The sequence below is a fragment of the Pseudopipra pipra genome, chromosome 12, assembly GCF_036250125.1.
Source record: "Pseudopipra pipra isolate bDixPip1 chromosome 12, bDixPip1.hap1, whole genome shotgun sequence".
Lineage (NCBI taxonomy): Eukaryota > Metazoa > Chordata > Aves > Passeriformes > Pipridae > Pseudopipra > Pseudopipra pipra.
In genome coordinates, this window is record NC_087560.1 from 10501388 (window position 1) to 10525388 (window position 24001).

The 24001-nt window shown below is 38.2% G+C and overlaps 1 protein-coding gene across 6 annotated transcripts in view; it reads right to left on the reverse strand.

Moving 5' to 3' along the window:
- Positions 1 to 24001, reverse strand: part of FBN1 (fibrillin 1) — a 144259-nt gene that overhangs the window by 78520 nt on the left and 41738 nt on the right. For all 6 annotated transcript variants that reach the window (XR_010433763.1, XR_010433762.1, XM_064668806.1 and 3 more), the window contains 4 exons: positions 13309 to 13506; positions 9941 to 10066; positions 5838 to 5963; positions 1895 to 2053 (listed from right to left, as the gene is read on the reverse strand). Coding sequence is in view for 4 of the 6 variants with exons in the window: in XM_064668806.1 (XP_064524876.1) it covers positions 1895 to 2053; positions 5838 to 5963; positions 9941 to 10066; positions 13309 to 13506 (609 nt within the window). In the remaining 2 variants the exon portion in view is untranslated. The remainder of the gene's footprint in view (positions 1 to 1894; positions 2054 to 5837; positions 5964 to 9940; positions 10067 to 13308; positions 13507 to 24001) is intronic.

Consider the following 24001-nt stretch of genomic DNA (forward strand, 5'->3'; position numbering starts at 1 on the left):
AAAAAAAATTAATGAATTCCTGAAACAATATAAAAAATGAGAACTGAAAAATAAAGTAAATGTTAGGACAACTAAGCTGGATATTTCAGCCTTCAACACTTTCATCTCACTTCTGCTTCCACCTGTAAAACACATTAGAAGCTTTTCCTGAATGACAGAGGATTTGTTAAATAAACATTGTAGCCTTCCTTAAGTTATGCTTTTCCTGATTATGAAATCTGCATTTATTTAATGCTCTTAGATGATCAGTTTGTTTCATGTGTCACTGCATTTCCCTCTATTGTTCCTTAATTTTAGTCTTTAAATAGTGTCAGTGGTAAGCCCTATTATTCCACATAAACAATTCTTGTTATGTTATACAAATAAATACAGTGCAAGCCTTTTTTATTGCAACTTTAATCTCCATGTATAATTTCCAGCAATAAACAGTCTATTTTATAGTAGCAAGTGGGTCTGCTGCCCACATCGAAAATGCAACTGCCCAGTTACATTATGCAGTTAGTGCTCCCCTTTATATTGCAGTAAATTTCCATTTCAGAGTTAGAGAGACTTTGGGCCACTGACAGCTCGAAATTCCTCGTCTTGCTTTCTCAGGATACGCTAAGGAAGGAATAACTGAACTTGATTAAATAATGACAGCAATACCTTAAATACATGTAAAGCCTTACAAAGAATTTCAAAGCACTTTTGAAAAGAGTAATTTACAGTGTCAATTTATATCCCAAGTCAGAAATAAAACCAAAAAAAAAGTGGCATGTAACCCTGATCTGGAAGACCTTGCATGGATTTATGAGTCAGGAAGTCCTGGGTTGTAGCTCCTTCTCCATGACGTCTCAGTCTGCAGCTTTAGCCAAGTTACTTTACTTTTCCACCCAGTTTATTCACCAGTTAGATACGAATAATTAGAAAGTATGTAAAGAAAACAAGGAACTGTGTTAAGACTAAAAGCTTTCTCCTTGTCTTCCTATTTCACGTGATTATCAATAGATTACACTATTTTTTCAGCATTATTCTAGCCAGTTTTGAAATTTCAACATGTTTAAATATTATTAATAAGGCAGTGACAGAAACAGAAAGGCTTCCAAGAATTCTGACTGTAGATTTCTGCTCTAGTACTATGCAGTTGCACTCAAAGGATTAAAAACAAGAATAATAAAGACTCCCATATATGAGCTCTGACAATGTCTGAGTTACACTGCTATAGTATTACAATCCCTATTCCTCCCTAAACTCGGCACCTCTCTTGACCTCCCTCCCATGCTGAAATTCCTTGTATTTTCCTTTTCTAAAGCATTTCATTAGGTCTCCAGTCCTAAACAGTGTCAAAAACATCTTCCCTCCACTCCCTCACGCTGAGTTTCACAATCTGCTCATCATCTTCCCTCAGTTCAAGTCGCACGATATCTGGGGATCTCAACACACAGGGAGGCAACAAAGTAAAGCACATTTTGGTAGCAGACAGAAGCAACGTTCTGTGTCAAATTTCAGGAAATATATGGCACCTCAGAAAGCTTGTCATGAGGAAGGAAAAAACAGTTTCCTAAGGAGAATGAAACCGTAGAGGGAATAGGGACCTATTAGAAGGCTCTAGAGCAAGTAACTTGATCATGAAGAGGATGTTGAAAACAAAATCTGAACTAGGTAAGGTCAGAATAACTTGGTCACAAAATATGAATTAGCAACAAGTAATTGTTTCTGTCTGCTTGGTGTAGCCTCCTGGGGGTCCTGAGTAACCTGCCATAGGAGGCTTTGCTTGAGCAGGGTGGGTTGGACTGAACAACCTGCCAAGGTGCCCCTCAGCCTCAACCATTCTGTGCACTCTTTAATGAAAACATTACTGCTAAAAGACAGTCAGCATTCAGCAACACTCCCAGGAACTCAGGTGGATTCTTACCGGTGGATCTGATGGGGCACATTTCGGGAGCACTGGCTGGACTGGAGGACCAGCAGCGGCCGCTGTCACAGCAACACTGCATCTTGGACATGGGCTGGGGGAGCTGATTCCCACAGCGCCCGTTGCTCAGGGTGGAGAAGCAGAATCCAGGACGCACGTCTGCCGAGAGAAAGGAACGGATATATGTAATCATCCAGTGAGGAATGGGACTTTCACAAAAGGGAAATGCCCCATTTTTCTTGACAGATTTACATTATCAATGACACAGCCCTTACAAGGTTACAACCACCAGAAAACAAAAGGCAGAAAAACAGAAAAACCTAGATAATATTTGGGCTGCTTTGGATTCAGGTGTAACACCTCCTGTGAGAAAGCTGCAGTGAAATTAGGAACAGGAATGAATTAATGGAGGCAAAAATACAATAGAAGCATATATTCAGTACATAATAAGACTGTGTCCCTAAAGAAAAATTGCAGTGTCATGTCTTTTAAAGATAGTACCAGATCAGTTCTGTCTAAGCCTTGATTTGAAAGCCACTGAAGTACAGCAATAAATTCACAGCATCACAGCTCTCAAGGCATTACTTCATTTTTCATTAGTCATGGCTTCCCCAGCTGAAGTATGTAGTGATTTGACAAGATATAGGCTTGCAGGCAGGAAAGAGCAATACAGCTTTAACTGGTGCCATCACAGTGTTTATGGAGATGTGCTGGCTTCCTGTCTGAAAAGGATAAGCACGTGCTGTGCAAAGAACATCCTGTACTCAGATTTTATATACTCAGCTCTAACAACACTGCATAGAGATCCTCCAGCTTAGCAAAGGAAGAGAAAATGCGGATGGAAGAAAAAAAAATCATAAAAAATAATCTTGTGATACCATCTCAAGCTTTGAGGAATTGTTTCACAATATGTCACATCATGTCAAACTCAGTATAAGCTGTGATGTGATTTGATGCTGCATGATAAACCAGACCAAGTTTGTTTCTAACATATACAAATATTTGCTGTCAAAATGTAGTGGAAAAAGTTGCACACATAATCTTACAACAGCAGACATCATTTCCTAAAGAAACAGTACCTCAATTATCCAGAGCATGGTGGATTCATCTGTCTATTACCAGTGCTTTCCAGAATTTACTAGCTATTCAAGAGGTTATAAAAGAAAGCAAGGAAATTTCTTACTATTTTTGAGGCAATTGACATATAGTGATATGTTGGGAGAGTCTGTGATGATTCTGCTTTTTGTTAACTGGAACCCTGAACATGGATATTACTGACAGTATAGCTAAAAAAGTCAGTTGGTCTTTGTTTCCAAACTTTAGTTAGGTCACTCATATTATCTTATGATGATAATAGATAGATAACAGAGGAAAAAAAAAATCTACTCTGTTCTATTACTGGTCCTCCATTTTCTCCTGGTACCCAGCAAAACTGCCACAAACATTTACTCCTTCATCCACCCTTTTAAAAATCAAATAAAGCTCTGATGCAAATTGTTAGTGGAAAGGAAACTGTCCTCCAGTACACCTGGAGAGAGATTCAGATGCTTGGTGTGATGATGGAGTGGATGGCAAGGAAGGAAGTAATCTAACAGACCCCATCATCATCCTCTGTAATTCATCTTTCTCAGCTTTGGTCAGCACCAAGTTTTGTAACATTTAAAAGCAGCAATGGGAAAAAGTGGAAAAAGAATCTACATGGGATCTGTGCAAGCACACAATGTACCAGGAAGAGGGAAGCACACAGCAAACATCTTTGTCTACTTACAGGTGTAAGAGTGTGCCCAAAAGCCACATCATTTTCATAAAAAGACAGTAAGGTTGTAAGAAAAATATAAAATCTTTCCATATGCATAATGTGGTTATTTTTACTTCCTTTTTTCCCCTCTTTCATTTTCATTTTCTATTCCAAATGGTAAAACATACAAATATGGGCAAAAGAACAGCAGGAAACAATATTTTCACTGTTTCATTTTTAATATTTTATTATTTTTACTAAAAACATAGTCTTTTGAAAAGGCAAAAAATCAGTGTGAGAATAACTTTCAAGAAAAAATTGTCTCTTAAAAAAAATATTTAAAAAGGCCATCAAAAAGTAACACAGACCAAACAAATTTATGCCAGCTGGAAGTATGGGCAGCTTTCTTCACAGCATTCTTTGTGTACTCGGGTTGAGATGCCCCACTCTTGTTTCTGCTCTTCAGCTCTAGGAGATATTATCTTTGCTTTGTCTATTCTAATTTCTAAGGTTTGTAATAATGGAACTCCCAGCTCTCCCTTTGGATGTTTGGCCCCAGTGCTGCTCAGTTTGAGTCCCAGAAGGGATACATTTCTCAGAAGCACTTCCTCCTCTCAAACAGAACAGACACGTTCAGCTAACACTTTTCACTTAAGACAGGCATTTTGTAATTAAAACAAGATTACATGCTTTGCCCAACACTACTGAAGATTTGGGCTCTGTTCTCATGAATATGGCAAGTATGCAGCCTGCATATTAGACATGAATCCAAAATATCTGCAGATAATTAATAGTGCTTCCCATTTAGCACGTTTTGCCTTAGACACAAAGCCAAAATGTTAATGATGGCTCATAGTCTGGCATATTATTTATCACATCTTGTCATCATTTAAGTCCCCAATTCTTTAGCTGAACTACTTCAGCCTACAAATACAGGGGGTAAAAAATGCTGGAAAAATGCAGGAATATGGGTGTGAATGCTGGGTAGTTCTGACTGAGTGGTGACTATAAAAAGCAAAAAGCAAATGCAAGTTGTGCATCTCTAGAAATTTTTTGTTACAGAAAAGCGAGTCTCCTTTATAAATATTAAGTGCAGGGATCAATCAATGATTTAATGATCCATAGTCATTTAGTAGTTATTAATCTGAAGCAATAAAAGCAAATCCCACTGACATTTTAAGTGCAGAGTACGGATCAAATCTAGAAAAATGCTGTTCTTGATGATGGAAGAAATACTGTTCATTACTTACAACCTGTAGAAATTGAATGGCACCATTCAAAATGAATCATAACCCAAACTGTTTCCAGATCTCTTGGGCAGGTTAATATAATTTGGTACTGAATTCTGCACAGTTCGGGATTTTTTTCAATTTTTTTCCAAAATTATTTTCTATCAAAGGTACTAAACACAGGATGTTTTCTTGAACCCCAGTGCTGGCACTGCCTATGAGCCTTTAAGGTAAGCAAGTTAAAACTGAGGAAATAAACCTTTAATTTGATTTTTGCCCAAAATTCAGAACTGGCATTGAAAAAAGAAATTCCTGCACGAAAATGAGAAATAAATAAATTAACTGAACACTAGACCTGCCTCAGAGCAGGCTGCTTGCTTCCCAGAAGGAATAACTGCTAACACTGTTCTTTCATGGCTGTGGCATTGCGTTAATTCACATAGTTTATTGGTGCCTGGTCTCACCAGTGTTGGAAGACAGGTTCAGCTCTGCCACAGTGAAATCCTGAGAGAACAGCCCTGCCAAATCATCAACATCATGAAACCACATACAAATGTCCCATACCCAGTTTATCACACTACTTCCTTTAATGAAAAATACCTGTATTAGGATTGTAACTGTTGGAATGCAAATTTGCTTTTCTAAGTGATTGCTGAATATAACACGGACTACATCAAAGACAAACAGGAGAGCAATAATTTCAAGGGGATGGGTTAAACAAGTTCTAAGGCAATAAATATGGCATAACAGAAAAAATGCAGTAATAAAAATGAAAGGGAAGGTCACAACGAATGGGGAAAGAAGAAACATTCTGCAAATGGAAAACTCACTTCAGAATATATATACAGGCACATGATGTATTTCTGTGTAGAAGGATTTCAAGATTGCAAGTTGAAATACGTTTCTGGTACACTGTTAGCCATTTTAGATATTCAGGAATGTTTGTAACACCTATTGCTTAAAGGATTGTACTCACCTATGCATTTTAAGCCATCAGGAGCTGTATAAAACCCTGGAGGACACTTGCAGAAGTAACTGCTTACTGTGTTTGAACATTCTCCTCCATCACAGATTCCAGGAATGGTGCTGCATTCATCAATATCTTCAAGGCAAAAAAAGATGCAGGGGAAAGTTAGCTAAATTAGTTCTGGCACAAGAATAGCTATTTTGTAATTAGTGTTAATGATCAAATTCAATGTGGTCTGAGACCCCTCCTAACTTACACACTAAGGGCATAATCAGCAGTTTTGAATCAGCATCTTCTGTTAAGCATCTTATAAACAGAAATGAAACAGAACCAAAGAAAATCTTGTATCTGTAAATTGCTAAAAGCCAAAGACTTTGTTTTACTGTTAAATAATGATGGATGAAAATCTTAAACTGCAGAGGATATTTACTAACTGTAAGTAAAGTGTAACCCCTTCAGTTTGAATTCTACATACTAGAATTAAGAAAAGTCTGTTGGGACCATAGAATAAACTGTGCAATGACCATAGTGATCAGGATCTTAACGTTATCTCCAGCAGCACAACAGTCTCCTGGTAACATACTGAGGCACCAGTTCAGTACAGACTCAAAGGGAAGTGCAGCACTTACTGAATGGCCCTTCCTTCTCACTGCACTTGGTTTTTGTCTTGGAAATCCCTCATATAAAAGCATTGAGCAGCTAGGTATTGTTTAACTAATCTGACAGGATTATAGCTCAGAGCAGGATGACTGCAGGCAACAAAAATCACCTTTCCTAGCTTTCTTCATTAAGTCAAATTACACTCACAAGTTCTGAAGTTTCAAGAGGTTTCTAGACAGTACTGAAATATCTACTGCAGAAGTCAGGCAATGTCCACAATTCCCCTTATATTTTGTCAGTGATTTTAAAATAAAATTTCCATTATTGTCTTCACTAACAAATCTCAATCCATATACTAAATCATCATCACAGCTACAATGCAGAAAAAATTTCAAAGTGTGCAGGAAAAAAACCTAACAAATACCTTCCTACACCTCATCATAGCTGCACACAGGAACAGAGGGAACTTGAAGGGTTTCTTCCACAGCTAGTTTATATTATCTACAGCTATGTGAACAACAACCTATGTCAGCCCCAATTGCTCCTTAATTACCACCAGTAGCTCGCCTGTGATGTGTAGTTACTTTCCCTTTGGTTTCTAGTCTTAAAAATGCAGCTGTATCTAATTAGCACTGCTCTCATCTTGTAGGGACCTGGAGTTCTGCTGAGCTTAAAAAACAGCTTGCTCTATTCCACAGTACCTACAAGAAGGGTCAGCTAAGCAGGGCAGAAAGGGAGGTTATTCTCTGGAGTGATCCATGAAAACTGCCTGTCACAGCCATTAAAATCACCCAGTTGCTCTCCTGACAGAGAGCATCCAGCTAGAAATAATGGCATCACAGGACTCTACCCAACCTCTCTCCAGAGATCCAAGAACAGATAGACACATGGCTGTAATAATGATTTCACCAACCACAAAAATTTCTGAGATGAAATACTGCAACACCACCCAGCACACCAAGGCAAGGAGTGAATAACACCATAGTCATCAAAAACGATTGAAGGAATTTAATGTAACGCCTAAATTGGAATTTGGCCCCAACAGATGGAGGAACACCCAAAGTCCCACAGGACCATTAACGAGTGTTTGAGCAAGTAGACAGGATTTCTGCTCTACTTCTCCTGTGAAGACAGTAATACAAAAACTCAGTGATACAAAAACTAACATTTTCTTTCTCCGGGGTAAGGCACAGGATGCTCTAATACCTTTGTGCCTCCTTGCCTTTGCAGGAAAGTAGTAGAGGGCTGGGATGGCACACAGGTAATCAAACTTTGCAGACTGACCCATCCAAAGTGTGCAAGGCTTTGGGCCCCCTCTGCACACATTCTTGTCCAGCATTTTGCCAGCTGTCCTGATGTGGGTCACATTCCTCACTTGGGTGTGTGAGAGGGGTGTGACTTTTTGTTCAGTGCTACTTCCAGGGTGTTGCCAAAGCCTCAAGTCCGAGTGCCCTGGGAGCACTGCTAAGAGACTTCTGGCTTCTGCTCCACGATTATACTCCACAGGAGTCCCAAAAGTCTCAGTGACAAAAAATGTGGAAATTGAATTTTGGTCTGAATAAAGCCCTTAATTAACAGAGAAAAATGCAGTCGTTAATGGATCAGATTCAAGCATTTTCTGACTCAAATTCACCAATGTTTATCTTAAAGTCAGTGTTGCCACTGTTTATATAGCATCCGACCTTTTTAAAAGCAAAATCATCACTCTTTATTTTAGGGTTGAGCCTAACCCAAACAGTATTTCACTATTTATACCAGTGTTGACATTCATATAAGCAACATTGCTGTTGTTAAGCATGCAAGTTTTATAAAGGTAAGTTTACTTGATGTACTCGCAGACTTAAATGTCACTCCAGGAAAAATTACTCCCCCCTAGTCACCACAGAAAACGTATTTACCTCAGAATTAATGCAAATGGAAGAGGAATAGTTATATGAAGCAACGAAATAAGGTTTCCAGCAGCTATGCTAATAAAGAGAACCTCAGCCAACCCACCCCATTTCCCATCTTGTTCATCATCTCTCTGTACCTGACGATTGCTATCATGATCCCACTTTAACGGGGACCCCCTGAAAAAACAGTACTGGTAATTCAGCAGGTAGCTCCCAGTTGTACTAGATCAGTGACCAAGGACATGTTATAGCTGCCAGAAGTACTTCTTGCTGGATAGAAAGTTAAACCAAGCACACGATCAAATGTTATTTATTAAGTATAAGAATTAATTATAGTTAATTACTAGAAAACAAACACCTTGTCTTATATTGCCGTATAAAACTCAAAAGATAAATTAAAATACTGGAATGGATATTCTGCTGTTTCATGATCACACTCTTAATGTTGAATCTCTATCATATTTCATGACACTGGTATAAAGGTGCTACTTTGAATTCTTTGAATTGTATTTATACCTACACAGCTTTAACTAAAATTGTTTGGTACCTACAATATGAAGATGCACTGAAAGTAACTCTGTCTGTTGAGGTTCAAAAATCTACACGTATGACATTAAAGAAGGAAAAATTCATCCAATCTTTGCAGCCAGGCAATCACTCCAAAGGGATTTCACAAATGGGGTGGGAAATTTGTGGCAGCATTTGGGAGCAAAGCAAGCCACACCAGGTTCTTGGGTCCAGTCCCTTAACTGTTACCAAGTACAAGCTCTGGAGCTGGTGGCTGTTTGGGGTTTTTTGTTCTTTTGTTGTTGGTTGTTTTTTTTCATTTAATTTTTGTCTAATGACTGAAAGTAGAATCAGTTGCAAGAGTTTAAACAATATATGGACTTCACTGTAAATATGAATCAATAATGTGCAACTGACACATTCTAGTGCTATGTTCCATAGGTCTTCAAAATTCTCTTAAAGCAAGGGAGACATCTATGCTTGATTATTATATTAGAAAAAAAAAACACTATCAAATCACAGTCAAAAATTAGCAAGATTCCATAATCACACACTGTAAATTTCCACACTATTATCTAGCACCTGCTGTACTGTCAAATTAGGATGACCAATAAGTAAAGATAAAATGTTCGTCCTTCTGTGACATCTGCAGCTGTAAGGGTGAGTTTAGAGCACAGTCCTGCAGTCTTCACTCATCAGTGTCAAACTCTCACTTATATTAAATAAGTAAGATTAAATTAGCTGAGCAGGTAGGAATGTGTTGAACCTTCCAGTAATATACACTCTTTGGTTAAAAGATCCACAAAGAAACAGGTGCCTCAAGTATTTCTAAAGCAATATATCAGCTGAAAAGTATTTTTAGTTTTAATGTTTAATGTTAAGATATACCTTTAAGTCTGTGAAATGTTACATTACAAAAAGGCTGTAAAAAGCTGCAGGGCCAATATTTAAGCTTAGGAGAAAGCATCACTATTTTTATTTTTAGTGAATAATGCTTTTGCATACTCATGGCAAAAGAGACTGAAAAGTTTGTTACAATCTATTAAACAAAATCAGTCCCCAAAAGAAGACTCTCCCCTTTTACTTTCAGAAGAAAGTTCTAGAAGTTCTTACCATCACATTTTTGTGTCACTTCATTAAACTTGTGTCCAGCTGGGCATTTGCACTCAAAAGATCCAACAGTATTAATGCAATTTCCCCCTTGACAGATCCCAGGGATGGCTTGGCATTCATCCACATCTATCATATAAAAAAGGAAAAAACATCCACTTTCATTTCTCAAGAACAGTCATAATAATTTGTCTACACAGAAATTAAAGTAAATATGCCTAAATCCATTCTTCACCCATCATAATATTATGATACTTGCTTGTGAAGACAGACACTAATTTTGTAGTTACTCTATGCGAAGTATGATTAAGTACAGTACTCTAAATATTTTCTGCAAGAAATCACATGGTTATTATTGTTACAGACATTAAATATCTAACTGCTATTGCTTTGTTTTTCTAAAACATCTGGGGAATGGTGTGCAGAGAACACAGCCAGCCAGAACTCAAATTCCTTTGAAGTGTCTGAAGCTGGGCACCCAAAATCACTTGCCCCTTCCGAAATCTTGGCACCTCCATCCAGTGCTTAGGCCACCAGTGCAGAGGAGTAGGGTGTGCATGGAAGGGGCCTCATGGAGAGCACGAAGAACTGCAGAGTCATTATTGATGGAAATTAATAACTCATCACTCCAGGAAGATCAGCACCAATGACCTTAGACTGCGGTTAGGATTTGACTCAAGAAGTTTCATAGCCATAATTAATGTCTCAAGAGGAATTATTAATGACCTGCTCAGACATACATCAGTTTGGAGGGCTTTTTTCCCTTTTATTTTTCTCTTTTTGCTTTTGATTTTTTCACTGAAGAAAATGAAACAACAAAGATGGTATCACAGGCTAGGTAGTAGGCTCACAACAAATATTTTCAAGAGGCCCCAGTTTCTGGCCTCACAGCTATTTTAGCACAACAACATGTGTGCCGTCACTTAGCTGCAGAAGTGTTGTCACAGCTTAATAACAGCTACAGAGAAGAGGCTAAAGGAGGAGGAGGAGTGGATTGCAATAGGAGACTCAGGAAGTCTGGCTCACAGTCCCCAGGGGCTGCCCTGTCTCTGCTGCTCAGGAGATCCCTCAGGAGCACCAAGCACTCCACTCTCTGATCCAAATTCCTGTGCTTCCCCCAGCTCCCCAGGAGAACCAGTTGCTGCTGACAAAACCTGGTTGCTTGAGTTCTTGGGCTTCGCACTGGGCTGGAGATGATGCCTTCAAATCTCCTTTTAAAAATCCCAGAGAGCCAGCTGTAATGTGCCTTGCACTCTGAAAAGCGAAGTATTACGTCTGTACAAAAGGCCAAGAGGCAATTTTCCTGGGAGTAGGAAGTTTCAGGAATGCCAAGGGGCATATCTGTACCACATGGTAAACTGTTATGTAAAGATCCCAGGGCAGACTGAGGCAGGTCAGGGGGTGCAGCAGCAGAGGCAGAGAAGAGCTGTGCCCGAGGGAAGAGCTGTGCTGGGAGGCCACAGAACCAGCACAGCCTCAGCACCATGAGAGCCACATTGCTGCTGGGACTCAAGCTACAGCATTGTGCTGTGCTTTAATAACAGCAATCAGTCAGACTTCATGGCACAGTACTGATTTAAAAAAAAACTCAAAAATTAAAAAAAATAGAAGTTGTACTTCTGAGTCACAATGTCTGTTTCAAAATCCCACCTTTTGGCTTTCATTTTTCTCCTTTGTATCTTTAAAAATCTCAGCTGTGATATTAATTTAACTTTCGGTCAAAGTCAGACTTTGAGCAGTGATATTCTATTTACTTTTGAAAATAAACGTGCCCTCCCTTTTGTTTTATTTTTTCTGACTTCTCCACACAATAACAAGGATTTCTTTTTCTCTTCAGAGAACCTGGATTTTGTTTAACCTGCTTTCCTTTATTTAGATTGAATATGGATGTGAAATCCCTGAAATGTCTCCAGTCTAAATGGAAGTTCTCTGATTTCAAAAGGATTTGATTTAGTACAATTGCATGAAAAATAAAGCTAATATATGATCCCATAACAGATCTGTTGAAATTATGAACACAATACTTGAGAAGAAAAAACTGGAAAATACAAGTCAAACATTCAGGGCCAAAACTGTGTTGGCACCACATGCAGATTAGCATCAATGTAGCTGCTTGCTAAGAAATGTGCAGTAAGCAGAAGTATCCTTATTCCAAACTGCACAAAACCCATTGGAGAGGTCACTACAGCTTTCCCATGACACAAACAATTGGGATATAACTAGGTGTGGCATAAATTCAGGGGTGTGGGCCACATATTTATGTACACAAGTTTTCAAAAGTGTCCAGAACCTCAGTCCACAGATTTCTGCACAATTTAGTCCTGACCTTTACAGTGAGAGGGGGAACAGAATCACTGAGGTCAAAATATGGGCAGATCATGCAGCACACACAACCATGTCCATCTCGAAGTTCACAATGTCTGTCTGCAGGCACCAACCAGGACTTGGCTTGTGACAGAAAGTATCTACATTTTTAATGCAATGGAATGCCTTGAAGTCCTTCATAGGAATTTCATGGTTATACAAAATAACTCATAGATTTATAATCTTTATCTCCCCTATTTTCAAAAATATTGTAACTTATTAGAAAATGTTAGACAGATTGAAATAAACTGGCTCCAAAGATATGGTCCTGGGAACGTATAATCCACATCGGTTTAATACATAGTTGCCCCTGTTAACTTTCTCCTGTTTCCTGCCAGACATCCAGACAATAAAAGAATTTATACAGCTGGAAGTATTAGAATAAAAGCCAAAAGCAGTGTAAGGACTTTCTATGGTAAGGCATGCTCTGAAAGAAGTAAGCAACATCTGGGTGGATTTTACAATTTGAAACAAATGCAAATGCATTTCCAAAATTATACAAAATGTATAATAGGGCATTTCAAATGGCACGACAGGCACTTTTCTCTAGGTCAAAGCAGTGTAGCTCTAGAGATAAGACACCTAAGATGAATTCAAAATCCACATCTTTTAGCTAAAAAATCCCACACCGGATAAATGGAGCAGCATTGCCACAGATTGATTTTTGCATGTTCTGAGTGCTTTCTGCAACAGAACAAATTCCTCCACAGAGTGATGGAGTGGTACACTCAGAAAAACACGATTACAGAACCAAGGGAAAGGGCTGCTGGCAGTGAGAAATTCATTAAGATGCTGGCTGCTCTCACATGACCCAAGTTACTAATGCACTCAGTTGAACAGCAGACACTCACTGAATCATGAAGTAATGCATCTGACAGTGTTTTTCCATTCTTCACACATATAGCTGAGAATGGCTTAGGACAGGTTATTCACAGCAGTGTAACTCAATTAAGATTAATCCAGTAACAATTTCAGCAGCTTTGGGGGAGGCTTTGCTGGTAACTTACCTTGACAGGCCCCCGTTCGGATGTTTGGAATGAAGCCCCGGCGGCAGGGATGGGGCTGGGCAGGACACATTTCGCAGGGGTGGCCCCACGCCCTCCCCACAGTGGCACAGCAGAGGGTTTTTGTGCAGACTATTCCACTGAGCTGCCCCTGGCACATCTGGTTGGTCACCAAAGTGAAGCAAGGGCCGGTCCTGTAATCTGAGCCAAACACAGGAAGCCGAATTAGCATCACAATAAAAATACACAACAAAACTCATAATAAAGCAAAACAACAGCACGTCTAGGCAAGTCTTTTTCATACAAATTGCCCACCGACCCAACAATTTTACTCAGCAGTGTTCTGCAGAGGATTTTTTGTTTCTTTCATTCAAATCCACTGATAATATAAATTGTGACTATTTTACCAGGACTATTATAAAATTAAGATCCTGGAGGTCCCCTTTGCTGCTTGGTTTAATCACTCATAATACTCTTTCAGGGGTCTTTTCATCAGTTGCTTTAAATATTCAGTGCATTAATTAAAAGAATACTGATAAAAGAGTTAGGATATGTTTATTTTCACAAGTGTTGTTCTCAAATGAGGCTCAAGGGAAGAGAAGAGATTGCAGGAAGTTTTTTGAGGACAATTTGCACTGTTACTCAGGCATACGCTGCACCAGACACACGGGTAAGCTTTGCCTACAGCTGAACGGAGGGCATGTGGAACACATCTGCTTGGATTTGTTTATGGTAGGACAAATCACTTAGCCAACAGACAGAATTAAACTAAGATATTAATGAAATACTAGTAGGCTTCATTTTGTTCCATCCTCCGAGGGCAAAAAACAAACAGTGGTATTGCCAACTCCTGCTGTCTCCTGAACATCCAGGGTGCACACTCCAGTCAATTTTTCACAAGCAACTCTAAAATGCTTTTTTTGTCATGGTGCACCAAGACAGAGTCCAGCATCCTGTAAGCATAGCCAGCAAATTATGAACCTGATGTTTGTTTGTACTGAAGTAGTTACCAGGTGCCTCAGCCAAAGTCACTAAGTAATCCACACTGCCTCAGACTCATAACATTATAAATTCCTCCAATTTTCATGCCACTTTCAAACTTCTTTTAAAAATAATATGTTTTCAGTAAGCCATTGTTAGAAAGTGTGAAATAAGGCAGACGTGAGAATGGATGCCTTCCCCATCTGCTCCACCTTCATGCCAATCTAGGGATGCTGTGTCCACATCCTATAATTCTGATAATTAATCAAGTCATTCTGATCTAATTAATAAAATAGCTTACAGAAGTCCTGTAAGCCACACAATAGTGCTGTATTGCTACTGTTGTCTTCATCAATTAAACATGATGATCTCAGAAAGGATATCAAGTTACTCTGAAGGACCTATCTCCAAAAAACTTATACTAAATGACAATAAATATCATTTATTCTTCATTAATTACGTATTACTTCCTATAACTGCCATTCTATATTTTCTCTGTTTAACACTTCTATAATCACTCAGATCATCTCTTTTCCTTTTAAAATACTAGAACAACAACAATCTTCTTTAAGCCTCTATATTTCCAGATTTATGGAGAACTAACCTGCATGATATGAGAACCAATTAGCTAGCTATTTTCAGGCTTCCTGGTTAGTTGAACTAGCTGTATAAAAATATGTAAATGCAAATCCTGCTAATTACTTTCATCCTTAAAGGCTCTCAGATTACAAATATAAAATTCCTTTCCTATCCCCTCCAACCAGTACAGCTACATTTACTGTACAGTTCTCCCTTCCCTTCTCTAGCAATTCCATCAGCCTCATCATGAAATGGGTCAGAATGTCTGACAACATCTCCCTTGCCTTTGATTACTTAATTCCTTGTCATCATCATAACTTTCTTTGGCCTGGTATTTCTTAGTGGGTCCCTTCATTTCCCATATTAATTTTCTACACTACAACTTCTATCAAGTTTTTCCCTATTTTAAAGCATTTTTGTGACTGCTTTATTTTCCCAGTTTGACAGGCTTGTTTTGCTTTTGTCAAAACTGCCATTGCCTTCTTTCTCATTCTAGACATGCAGCTTTTGACCATGTAGTACAAAACCAAGTATTACCAGCTTAATCTTATTCCTTCAACACAGAAATGAATACAAATAGGTCATGATCAATTATACCTATCAATTAAAAAAATTAATTTCCCAGATCGATTCTTCATCCTTGACCAACATGAGAACTCATATTTTACTCTGTGCAAAACTCCTCAGAGTGTAACTTCTAATATTAAAGCAACAGATGACAATTTCTTTGGAAACACCACAGTTTTGTGGTGGCGACAGGAAATCTTCAGTGCACCTCCTCAGAATGAAATCCCTCATTGTAGATTGTCCCTCTGCCGTTTATATATAGACGGTTTGAAAAGGAGTCATTTTGTTCTCTGTGGCAGCATCGTACAGCACTGAATAACCCATCTTGTACTTTATGGTAGGATATGAATGGATCAGCATTTACAATTGTCTGCTTTCAAGCTATAAATGACTTAGCAGTGGCTAATATGTCTTAGAAATACGGTGAACCCCATGAAGTTAACTTCATAATCACGCAAATCTTGAAGTAGGTCAAATATGCACTCAAAGTGCATGAAGTAGGTCAAATATGCACTCAAAACCAAGCAAGTCCAGCTCCTATTTGTTACTATTCAAGTTCATAAGACTTTAGAATAGAGAATTACAGACTACTTTCACCTAATCTTTTGCCTTGATAAATTTTATTCTTAATACTCAGTTTTCTGCTGAGTACAGTTTTCCTTCTGTTTTCTCAAACTGTCACTTTTTCACAAGGAAGATTTTCTTTTTGTTCTTACCAGAAAATTCTAAATGTCAGAAAATGCATAAGAAAAAGATGGTTTGGATGTACACATCAACCTAAGGCCACAGAGAAATCCACATGTCAAGAACATTTTTTTTTATACAGAATAAATAGGCTGAGTAAATAGAGCTTTAAAATCAAAGCATTCTTAATAGTGAGTTTAGGATTTTTTGACAAGATAAAGGTCTACAAGAAGGAAATGGGATTCTACTAACACATCAATTGAAAGAGACTTGGGATATGAGCTTAAAACCGGAATATTTATTTTGCAGCAACAAACTTTCCTTAAACATTCATGTGATATGTGATTATTCAAACTACTTCAATAAGTAAAGCTGAAACACAAGGTACCAGTGATCAGTCAGGAGTTGAATAGATAGAAAAAGGGAAAATATAGCCAGGAAAGCTATTACACAATTTGTTTGGGTTTTTTTTCCCAGAGGTAATTTCGTTTTAACTGAAGAATGTTGAGACTTGAAATTACTTTAGTAAAACGATTTTTTAAAGATGTGCAACTGGTAATTCAAATCTAATGCAAATTTCAGCACATGCAAGCAGCCTTCAGTAAGGCATTAGTCATAATGTTATAGTCATAAGTTATCTAACAACTTTATCTGCTTCTTCACATATTTCTTAGCTATTTGGATAAGGAATAATTCCACAGGGAGCCTCAGACAACTGAAAAGACAGTAGAAACTGTAAAACTACATTAAGATATTAAGTTATAATATTGTCAAAAAGAGGGAATAGAATGACATTGGTTTACAGCATGCAACAATTTAGCTTATTAATTCCACAGGAAAGAATCAAGTTACATTTTGATCTAGAACTTGTTCCTGTTTCAGCCACAACCATCAAATAATTTTAGTTATCTTCTCAAAAGATCCTTTATGTTCCTAAAAGCACCAGACAGGCTGCTGAAATATGTAGTCCTGGCAGGCTTTGATCAAAACCAAGCACAGCAATAAATAACGATAATTGTTCCAAGTAATTCTGGACAGCACCGAAGAGACTCCAAGCACCAGGATAATGCAAGACTTCTGACACCAGATACACATCTCAAGCCAACCTCTGCTTGGCTTCAAGTACAATATAGTTTTTAATGTAAAAATAAAGGTTAAAAACATTGTGAACTAATGGAACCTGAATGAAACAATTATGCTACTGCAAGGATGCTGGAGGAAATTCTGGTCCCTCTTTCCTCCAAGATGCACTATAAATCTCCAATAAAGAGTTCTTGATGTTTCAAAGTAATGGTCTGATTTTGAAAACTGATAACCACCTGTTGGGAAGGTTGACAGCCCTCTGTTAAAATAAATGGAAATGGAATGGGTGCAAAGGTCCAAGGATGAGACTGTAGCAAGCCAGCATGATCAGGATCAAGATCTCACTGCTGAAAACAGGAAAATGCCCTCTCTTGCCATGAAGGAAAAATGGATTACAATAAAATGAGTGCTGTTTTTCCAGTTCTCCTCACATAGCATGCACAGCTCCCACGAGACCTGGGGCTGCACATCCAGACCATTGCCTGGAGGGAGGAATCATTCCTCCAAGCTCTTAGCACCTCACGTGGGGAAAATCGGCATGAACCCCTAAATCCAGCCAAGACTGCTGTGCAACTGAAACCATCCTCAGCAACACAAACTGGTAACTTCCCCTCTCTTTAGTACAGCAGGAAAGGGAAAGAAAGGAATATTCCATTATCACAGAAATTATGAAAGAAAGGTCAGAAAGGGCTCAAAGGCAAGTGAAGTATCTTAAAGCTGATCTTTATTACAACTTCCTTTCCTGCTGGGCAGTATTTTTCTTTCTGCTGTTTGAAGGGTTGGTTGTGGGGTTTTTACCAGCCAGGGATAAAAGCAGGACATTGGAAGTGAAACACAGTTTTATCTCTGCAAAGCCCTCAGTGCTGCCCAGGTGGGACCTGTGGCACTTGGTGGCCTGTGCCACTGCTCAGCCAGCCATCAAAAGAGAATCCCAGTCAGAATCCCAGTCAGTTGTACCCAGAACACTCTTTTCAAAACTGATCTCACACAGCCAAAGAATAATGCAAGCTGAAAGGTTGGCAGTCTAAGTTTCAAACTGAAGAATCCTTTTAACACAGTACATGACTTCAGGCACATTTCAACTGCTTTCCTCAAATATCCAAAATGTGTATTTCTAATGGGGAAATAAAAAAGAATTTGATAGCAATTCTTTTCTTCAATGGCATTCTTAAAGTGCAAACCAGGATTTTAAATGGTGAGAGAACTAGTAACTAAGCAGTTACAAGCAGAAAAAAAAATACTGGATAAATAAATTGCAGCACTCTGCAGTTGGGTGCAGGAACAGTATGAGAAACAGAGCTTCCATTTTTCCCTTGCCTGAATGGCAGGTGCTCAGAATGCTACATATAAGAAAAGATATCACACCTCTGTTATGGGGGGAGGGGCCTTCTGTTAAATACAGCTTTTAAGTAAAGTACAATTAGGATTAGAAAAACAGATCATGGGATTTCCAAAGGAGTTTCCAAAAAAGTCCAGTGACTGGATGCTTGCATATGGAGAAAATTAATGGAAGGAGAAGGGAATTCTGAACGTGTCAAGTCAAATGTCACCAATAAAATTATATGAGGATGACATGAAGAAAATTATGTGTTTGGAACAGGGATACAAAGTATTAAAAAATCATTTTCACTGAGCCATGAATGAAGAACCTTAAATGAATCCTAAAAACATGCACATATAATCCTATCTACCTAAGCCAATTCAGGTGTGCTTGTACAGAAAAAAAATCCGTTTTCCCTGAGTTTAAAAACTGGGAATGGAAGAAATATAGATCAGATATTCTGATCTAACATCTGAAATAAGTGGTGACACAATTGTAGCACTGATACGATAAGAAACACCAATCCTTAAAACTTCAGTTCTTTGAGAACTGCTTTTTGAGAGGACTGGAAACCATACCATACTTCTCACTATAGAAACAACTCTACTGCCAATGGAAAAACACAGTGTCCATCACTATGTTTCACAGTACTTCAATCATTCCACTCTCTTCAGAGAAGGCAGCCATACATTTGAAGACGATGGCGAAAAACACAATGCTTCTCGTTTCAGGAGGCAGGATGTGCTGTGCCTGAAATGAGAATTTTTGCACTAAAGTTCCAAGAATTGCAGAGAGTCTCAGAACTGACACAAGAGAACAGCATGACCAAGCTGACTGGAGCAGTAAGCATCACCATAGGACAGAGAGTTACAGAACACAAGGGTTTGTAACTTCAGGCTCAATTTCAAAATCCAAGTGATTCTAGGTCTTTTTAGACATACTAAAATCTCCTGATAAGGACAGAGAGAACAAACAGAAGGCTTTACAGACATATTCATCATAAAAGATTAGTGCAAACCTGTGTGTGTCACAGTACAAGAGAAAAAGGGAAGGGCAGTGAGCTTGTAAATCCATCTTCACTTGCAAAATGTCCCTTTCAGTTGCTGGTAGGCTATAATCAAAGGATATTTTGCACATGAGATTTTATGGATTTTAACTGCTGGTCATAAAAGTGAATGACCATGCTCAGAAACCCATGGGATAACTATTATTTGCCTCCATCTTCCCTAATACAGTGTATGCTGCACATCTCGATTCGTGGATTGAATCAAGACCAGACACATGACACATTCCCACATTAGCTCCATGCACTGACTTCCAGCTATTAAAAAACTCAGACACAATAATGCTCTGTCCACAGGTGACACTGAAAGGCCAGCTGATAAATGCATCCAATCACAACACACTTTTTTTTTGTTCCACACAGGCCATTTCCTTAAATAATTACTCACTGTTAAGCACTCCCTGTCCTCTCCTCCCCCCAGCCAGACACCATTACTCACCCCAGTCAGATCCCAATGTGTCATCATTGGAAAGTACATGGCAAAGATATCAGAGGGTGTTCAGAAGGAAAGAAAACAAAACTTCGTAAATATTTTAAAACTTATTTCCTATGATGTCTGACACTTCTCACCAATGAGGTTTGGTAGGTTGAGATGTGGTATGTGAAGAAATTATCACCATGCCACTTCTGTCTGCTCCCTTCCAGTGCCAGAGATGGCTTCACATATTAGCAAGACCATTTCCCAGCTGCTTCAGAGCAGCACTGAGCTACAAATTGCTGAGATTTAACTCTGGCTAGTGCTAAGATGTCACTGGAAATAGGGACTCAGAGTGCAACCACTCAGGCACTGTTTCTGGCCAGGATATAAATCTGGCAGCAGAAATGTCTCAAAATACTACAGCTGTGCTGTGCACAGATCACAGCTCCAAGTTGCCTCTCGTTATTTTAACAAGAGTAAAAAACATCCATGGAAGCATATCTAACACTGGTACCATAATTCTATATTCTGTATTAGTCTGATACAAAAGTTAGTTACCGCCTCATATAATCCAGCCCCAGGAATATTATCCTCTAATTCATGAATCTGATGACCCCATTTCTGCATGTCTTCCTCACCTTTGCTTGTTGCAAATTATTCTCATATATTGACTTGCTGGCACACTTCAGTCTAAATTTATTTTCCATTCCATAAGCTGCTTCACAAATCCATTTCTGCACAGATGATCTGTTTAACATGTCTATCTAGCAAATATTATCTAGTCTTCCTAGAATACTTGTTAAAGAACAGGACTTTTAAATAATAGCTTACTAATAAGAGACTAATGAGACTAATGTTATCTGTTGCATTTGATGTATAGAACAATTCAGGCTATTTTCTACAGTATGTTGGCAATCCATTTTCCAGAACAAATACACAACTATTTTCATGCCAATTTTGTTCTTGCAACTGACCCAGTTCTTGAAGTCCGTAACTGAAAAGTAATAACATTACAGTAATAAAATAAAAAAATAGTGTTCAAAAATTATTATTACAGAATTGGAGTGATTTGTTGCACACACTTTAATCCAACACACAGACTAAGCATTTCACCAAAATCAAAGCTTTAGCTCTCTTGTTCCCAATTATGTGCGGCAGCAGTCCAAACACAGAAAATTGTTACCACATTTTATTCTTTTCCATGATGAAGAAAACAGTAAGCAATGCAGCTAAATGTAGAATAACTTCTCATTTCTGAATAGTCAGTTACCTGACAAACTCTAGCCCATCCTACTTTGCTGTATAATCTACAAAGGAACATGTCTTTGCAGATTTTAATTTTTCCAATTTCTTTCACAGGCTAACAGCAATTAAATAAAATTGTGACTTGATTTTCACCCTTTTGCTAAAGAGTAACTAACTTTGGTGACATATTTGTTGTTAAGACCAGACAATTATCAAGGAGAATGGATTCAACTGAAGAACTCTGCAAGTTTCACTTAAAAATAACAAGTTGGCTGAAGTTTATTACTACTTTTTAAAAAGTGTTCTTAAGAGTGCCACGTTATAGAAACTCTCTTAACATACCACAAAGTATTAACTATTAACTAGCAAGGTGAAGACAAAACTAATTGACGAGTTCTGTGCATTTTTTTTCTCTTTGGCTCCAGAAGACATTGACTAAAGTAACTGAGACTATCCGAAAGTAGTGCAAACTGTGTAAGAAAAATAGATTCTAATGACTTACAGAATATTAAATAGAGTAACATCCAAAGAGAGGGAAAATGCTTTCAGACAATGCAATGCATATGACTTAAAGAGATACTGCTCCATTTACAAAGGAGAGAGGGTGGTACAATACATTAGAAATAACATGGGGGTTTTTTCTAAAATATAAATGTTCCTCTGCAGTGCCATGAAACACAATACAATTGCAGAGCACTGGAATGAAACTCAGTCCAGAACTGAAAACGGGTTATAAATAAGAAGGGGAGGTGAGAGGGAGAAAGGAGCCAATTCTCAGTGAAATACAAAGAGTAAACATACAACAGGAACGGAGAGAAGTCCACTGCTTTCAGTGTGGGAAGGCAGGAAATGTAATAATGATGGTTTGGGTGTTGGTAATTATATGTTAATTTAATGACACATACACAAATAACTCAGAACTTCTAAAGTCCTGGCAGCTCTTTAACAAGGTAATTAGAACAATCAACATCTTACCCCTTTATAACAGGAACCACCAAGCTTGTCTGAAGCAAGCTCCCTCTTTGCCATAACTCAAAAAGACCAGCACTCCTGAGAAATTATAACAATGGAAAACTTCCACCAAATGAAAGGAAGGGGCACACAGATTGTATCTCTGTGAAAACTCTTCTCCACATGGCTCCACATTCCTTCAGCCAGGCACTTACCCAGGTTTTCTTATTCTCATATGCATGCATTTTCTGTGATATGATTTTGGTGACGACAGATTTGATATTATGTAAATAATGAATTTTTTTTACTAGCTAAAGACTTTAGAGTTGGACTAGATGATCCTTGTGGGTCTCTTCCAACTCAAAATATTCTGTGACTTTGGAATAACTAATACTGTTCTTTTTGAGTAAGGCTGTAACACAGACTTTTATGTTGTATACAGCCAGCTAAAAAGACATCAAAAAAATCTGAAAAACAGTGACAACATATTTTGATTTTCACAGAAATATTTTAACAATTATTTCATTTCATGATTGCACAATAACCCACAAAAAAATCTCAGAAAGCATTACAAATTTAAGTCAATAATGTACAAAAATTGCTTCAGACACTAATATCTCACCTCTAACTCTGTGGTGAAAAACATCAACTACTTAATTGAAATACCATGCAACCCTCTGTGTTACAGGATCAGATTCCTTCCTCTATGAAACTGTGGCATCACTCTGTGTGTACACCAGCGTAATCATGACCAGAGTCTGGCTCATTTTGCATAACCACATATATGGGATTTGCATTAAGACTGTGGTCCAAAAATAAACATGGTAATAACATGTACTATTTAACTCTGACTAAGTCCGATGGTATCTCTGTTGAAATGTCACAGATTACATGCCATAATTCTAGAATTATCTCATGTATTCAAATCCTATTGCTAGAAGTAGAAAACATCTCCTTACGAGAAGGCAAATGATCTAATCTTTTCTTGCATGTCTTCAACTAAGCAAGCATGATTTTATTAAATATATAATATATCCACCAATATGAAGCACATGAGATGCTAATACATGTGCTTCATTACTCATATTATTTCTTTAAGGCTTGCTGTCATTCCTGTCTTCGCTGACCACTTAGTTGAAGGAGTCAGCACTAACAGGTGGATGTCCCTCAGCATCCATGAATGACAGGCCTCAAGTAAGTGAGGACCCTCACATTTTTCATCTAAGGGTTATAGGAACTATTTATGACAATTGGCAATTAAACCCTTTGTAAAACCATATCAAAAGTCTGATTTTCCCAAGCAGGGAGAGCGTGAAGACTAATAAGTATTTTAAAACAAGGAGGTGGGAAAAACAAAGAGATGTGAATTCACAGACAATTCTCAAACTTAGGGTCAAGCTCCCTTTTTACTTTCATGCAGCAGGCAAGAAGAGCAAAAGGTCTTTACTGACTCCTATCACTGACAATTCAGTGGGGGAATCCTCACACAAAAAACAACCACAGTGGGGTGGTAAAGGAAAGAGAGACATCCAACCAGCTTCAGGGGCCTCTTTCCAAAAGCTGGGCCATACTGGCTCAACCAAAAGCGACACACTCCAATTGTATTTTACTAATTATGTGCTTTGAGGAATAGCATCAGAATCCTGGAAACTGTAGTGTGCACTGAATGGTCCATTACACTGATCACTGTACAGTTTTGCATGATTTCTCATTACTTATTTTAGACATTCTGAGTTGAAAAATAAGGTTTTCTCACCTTCATGCTGCATAAATCCCAGTGGTCCCTCAAAGCTGATCTTTGTAT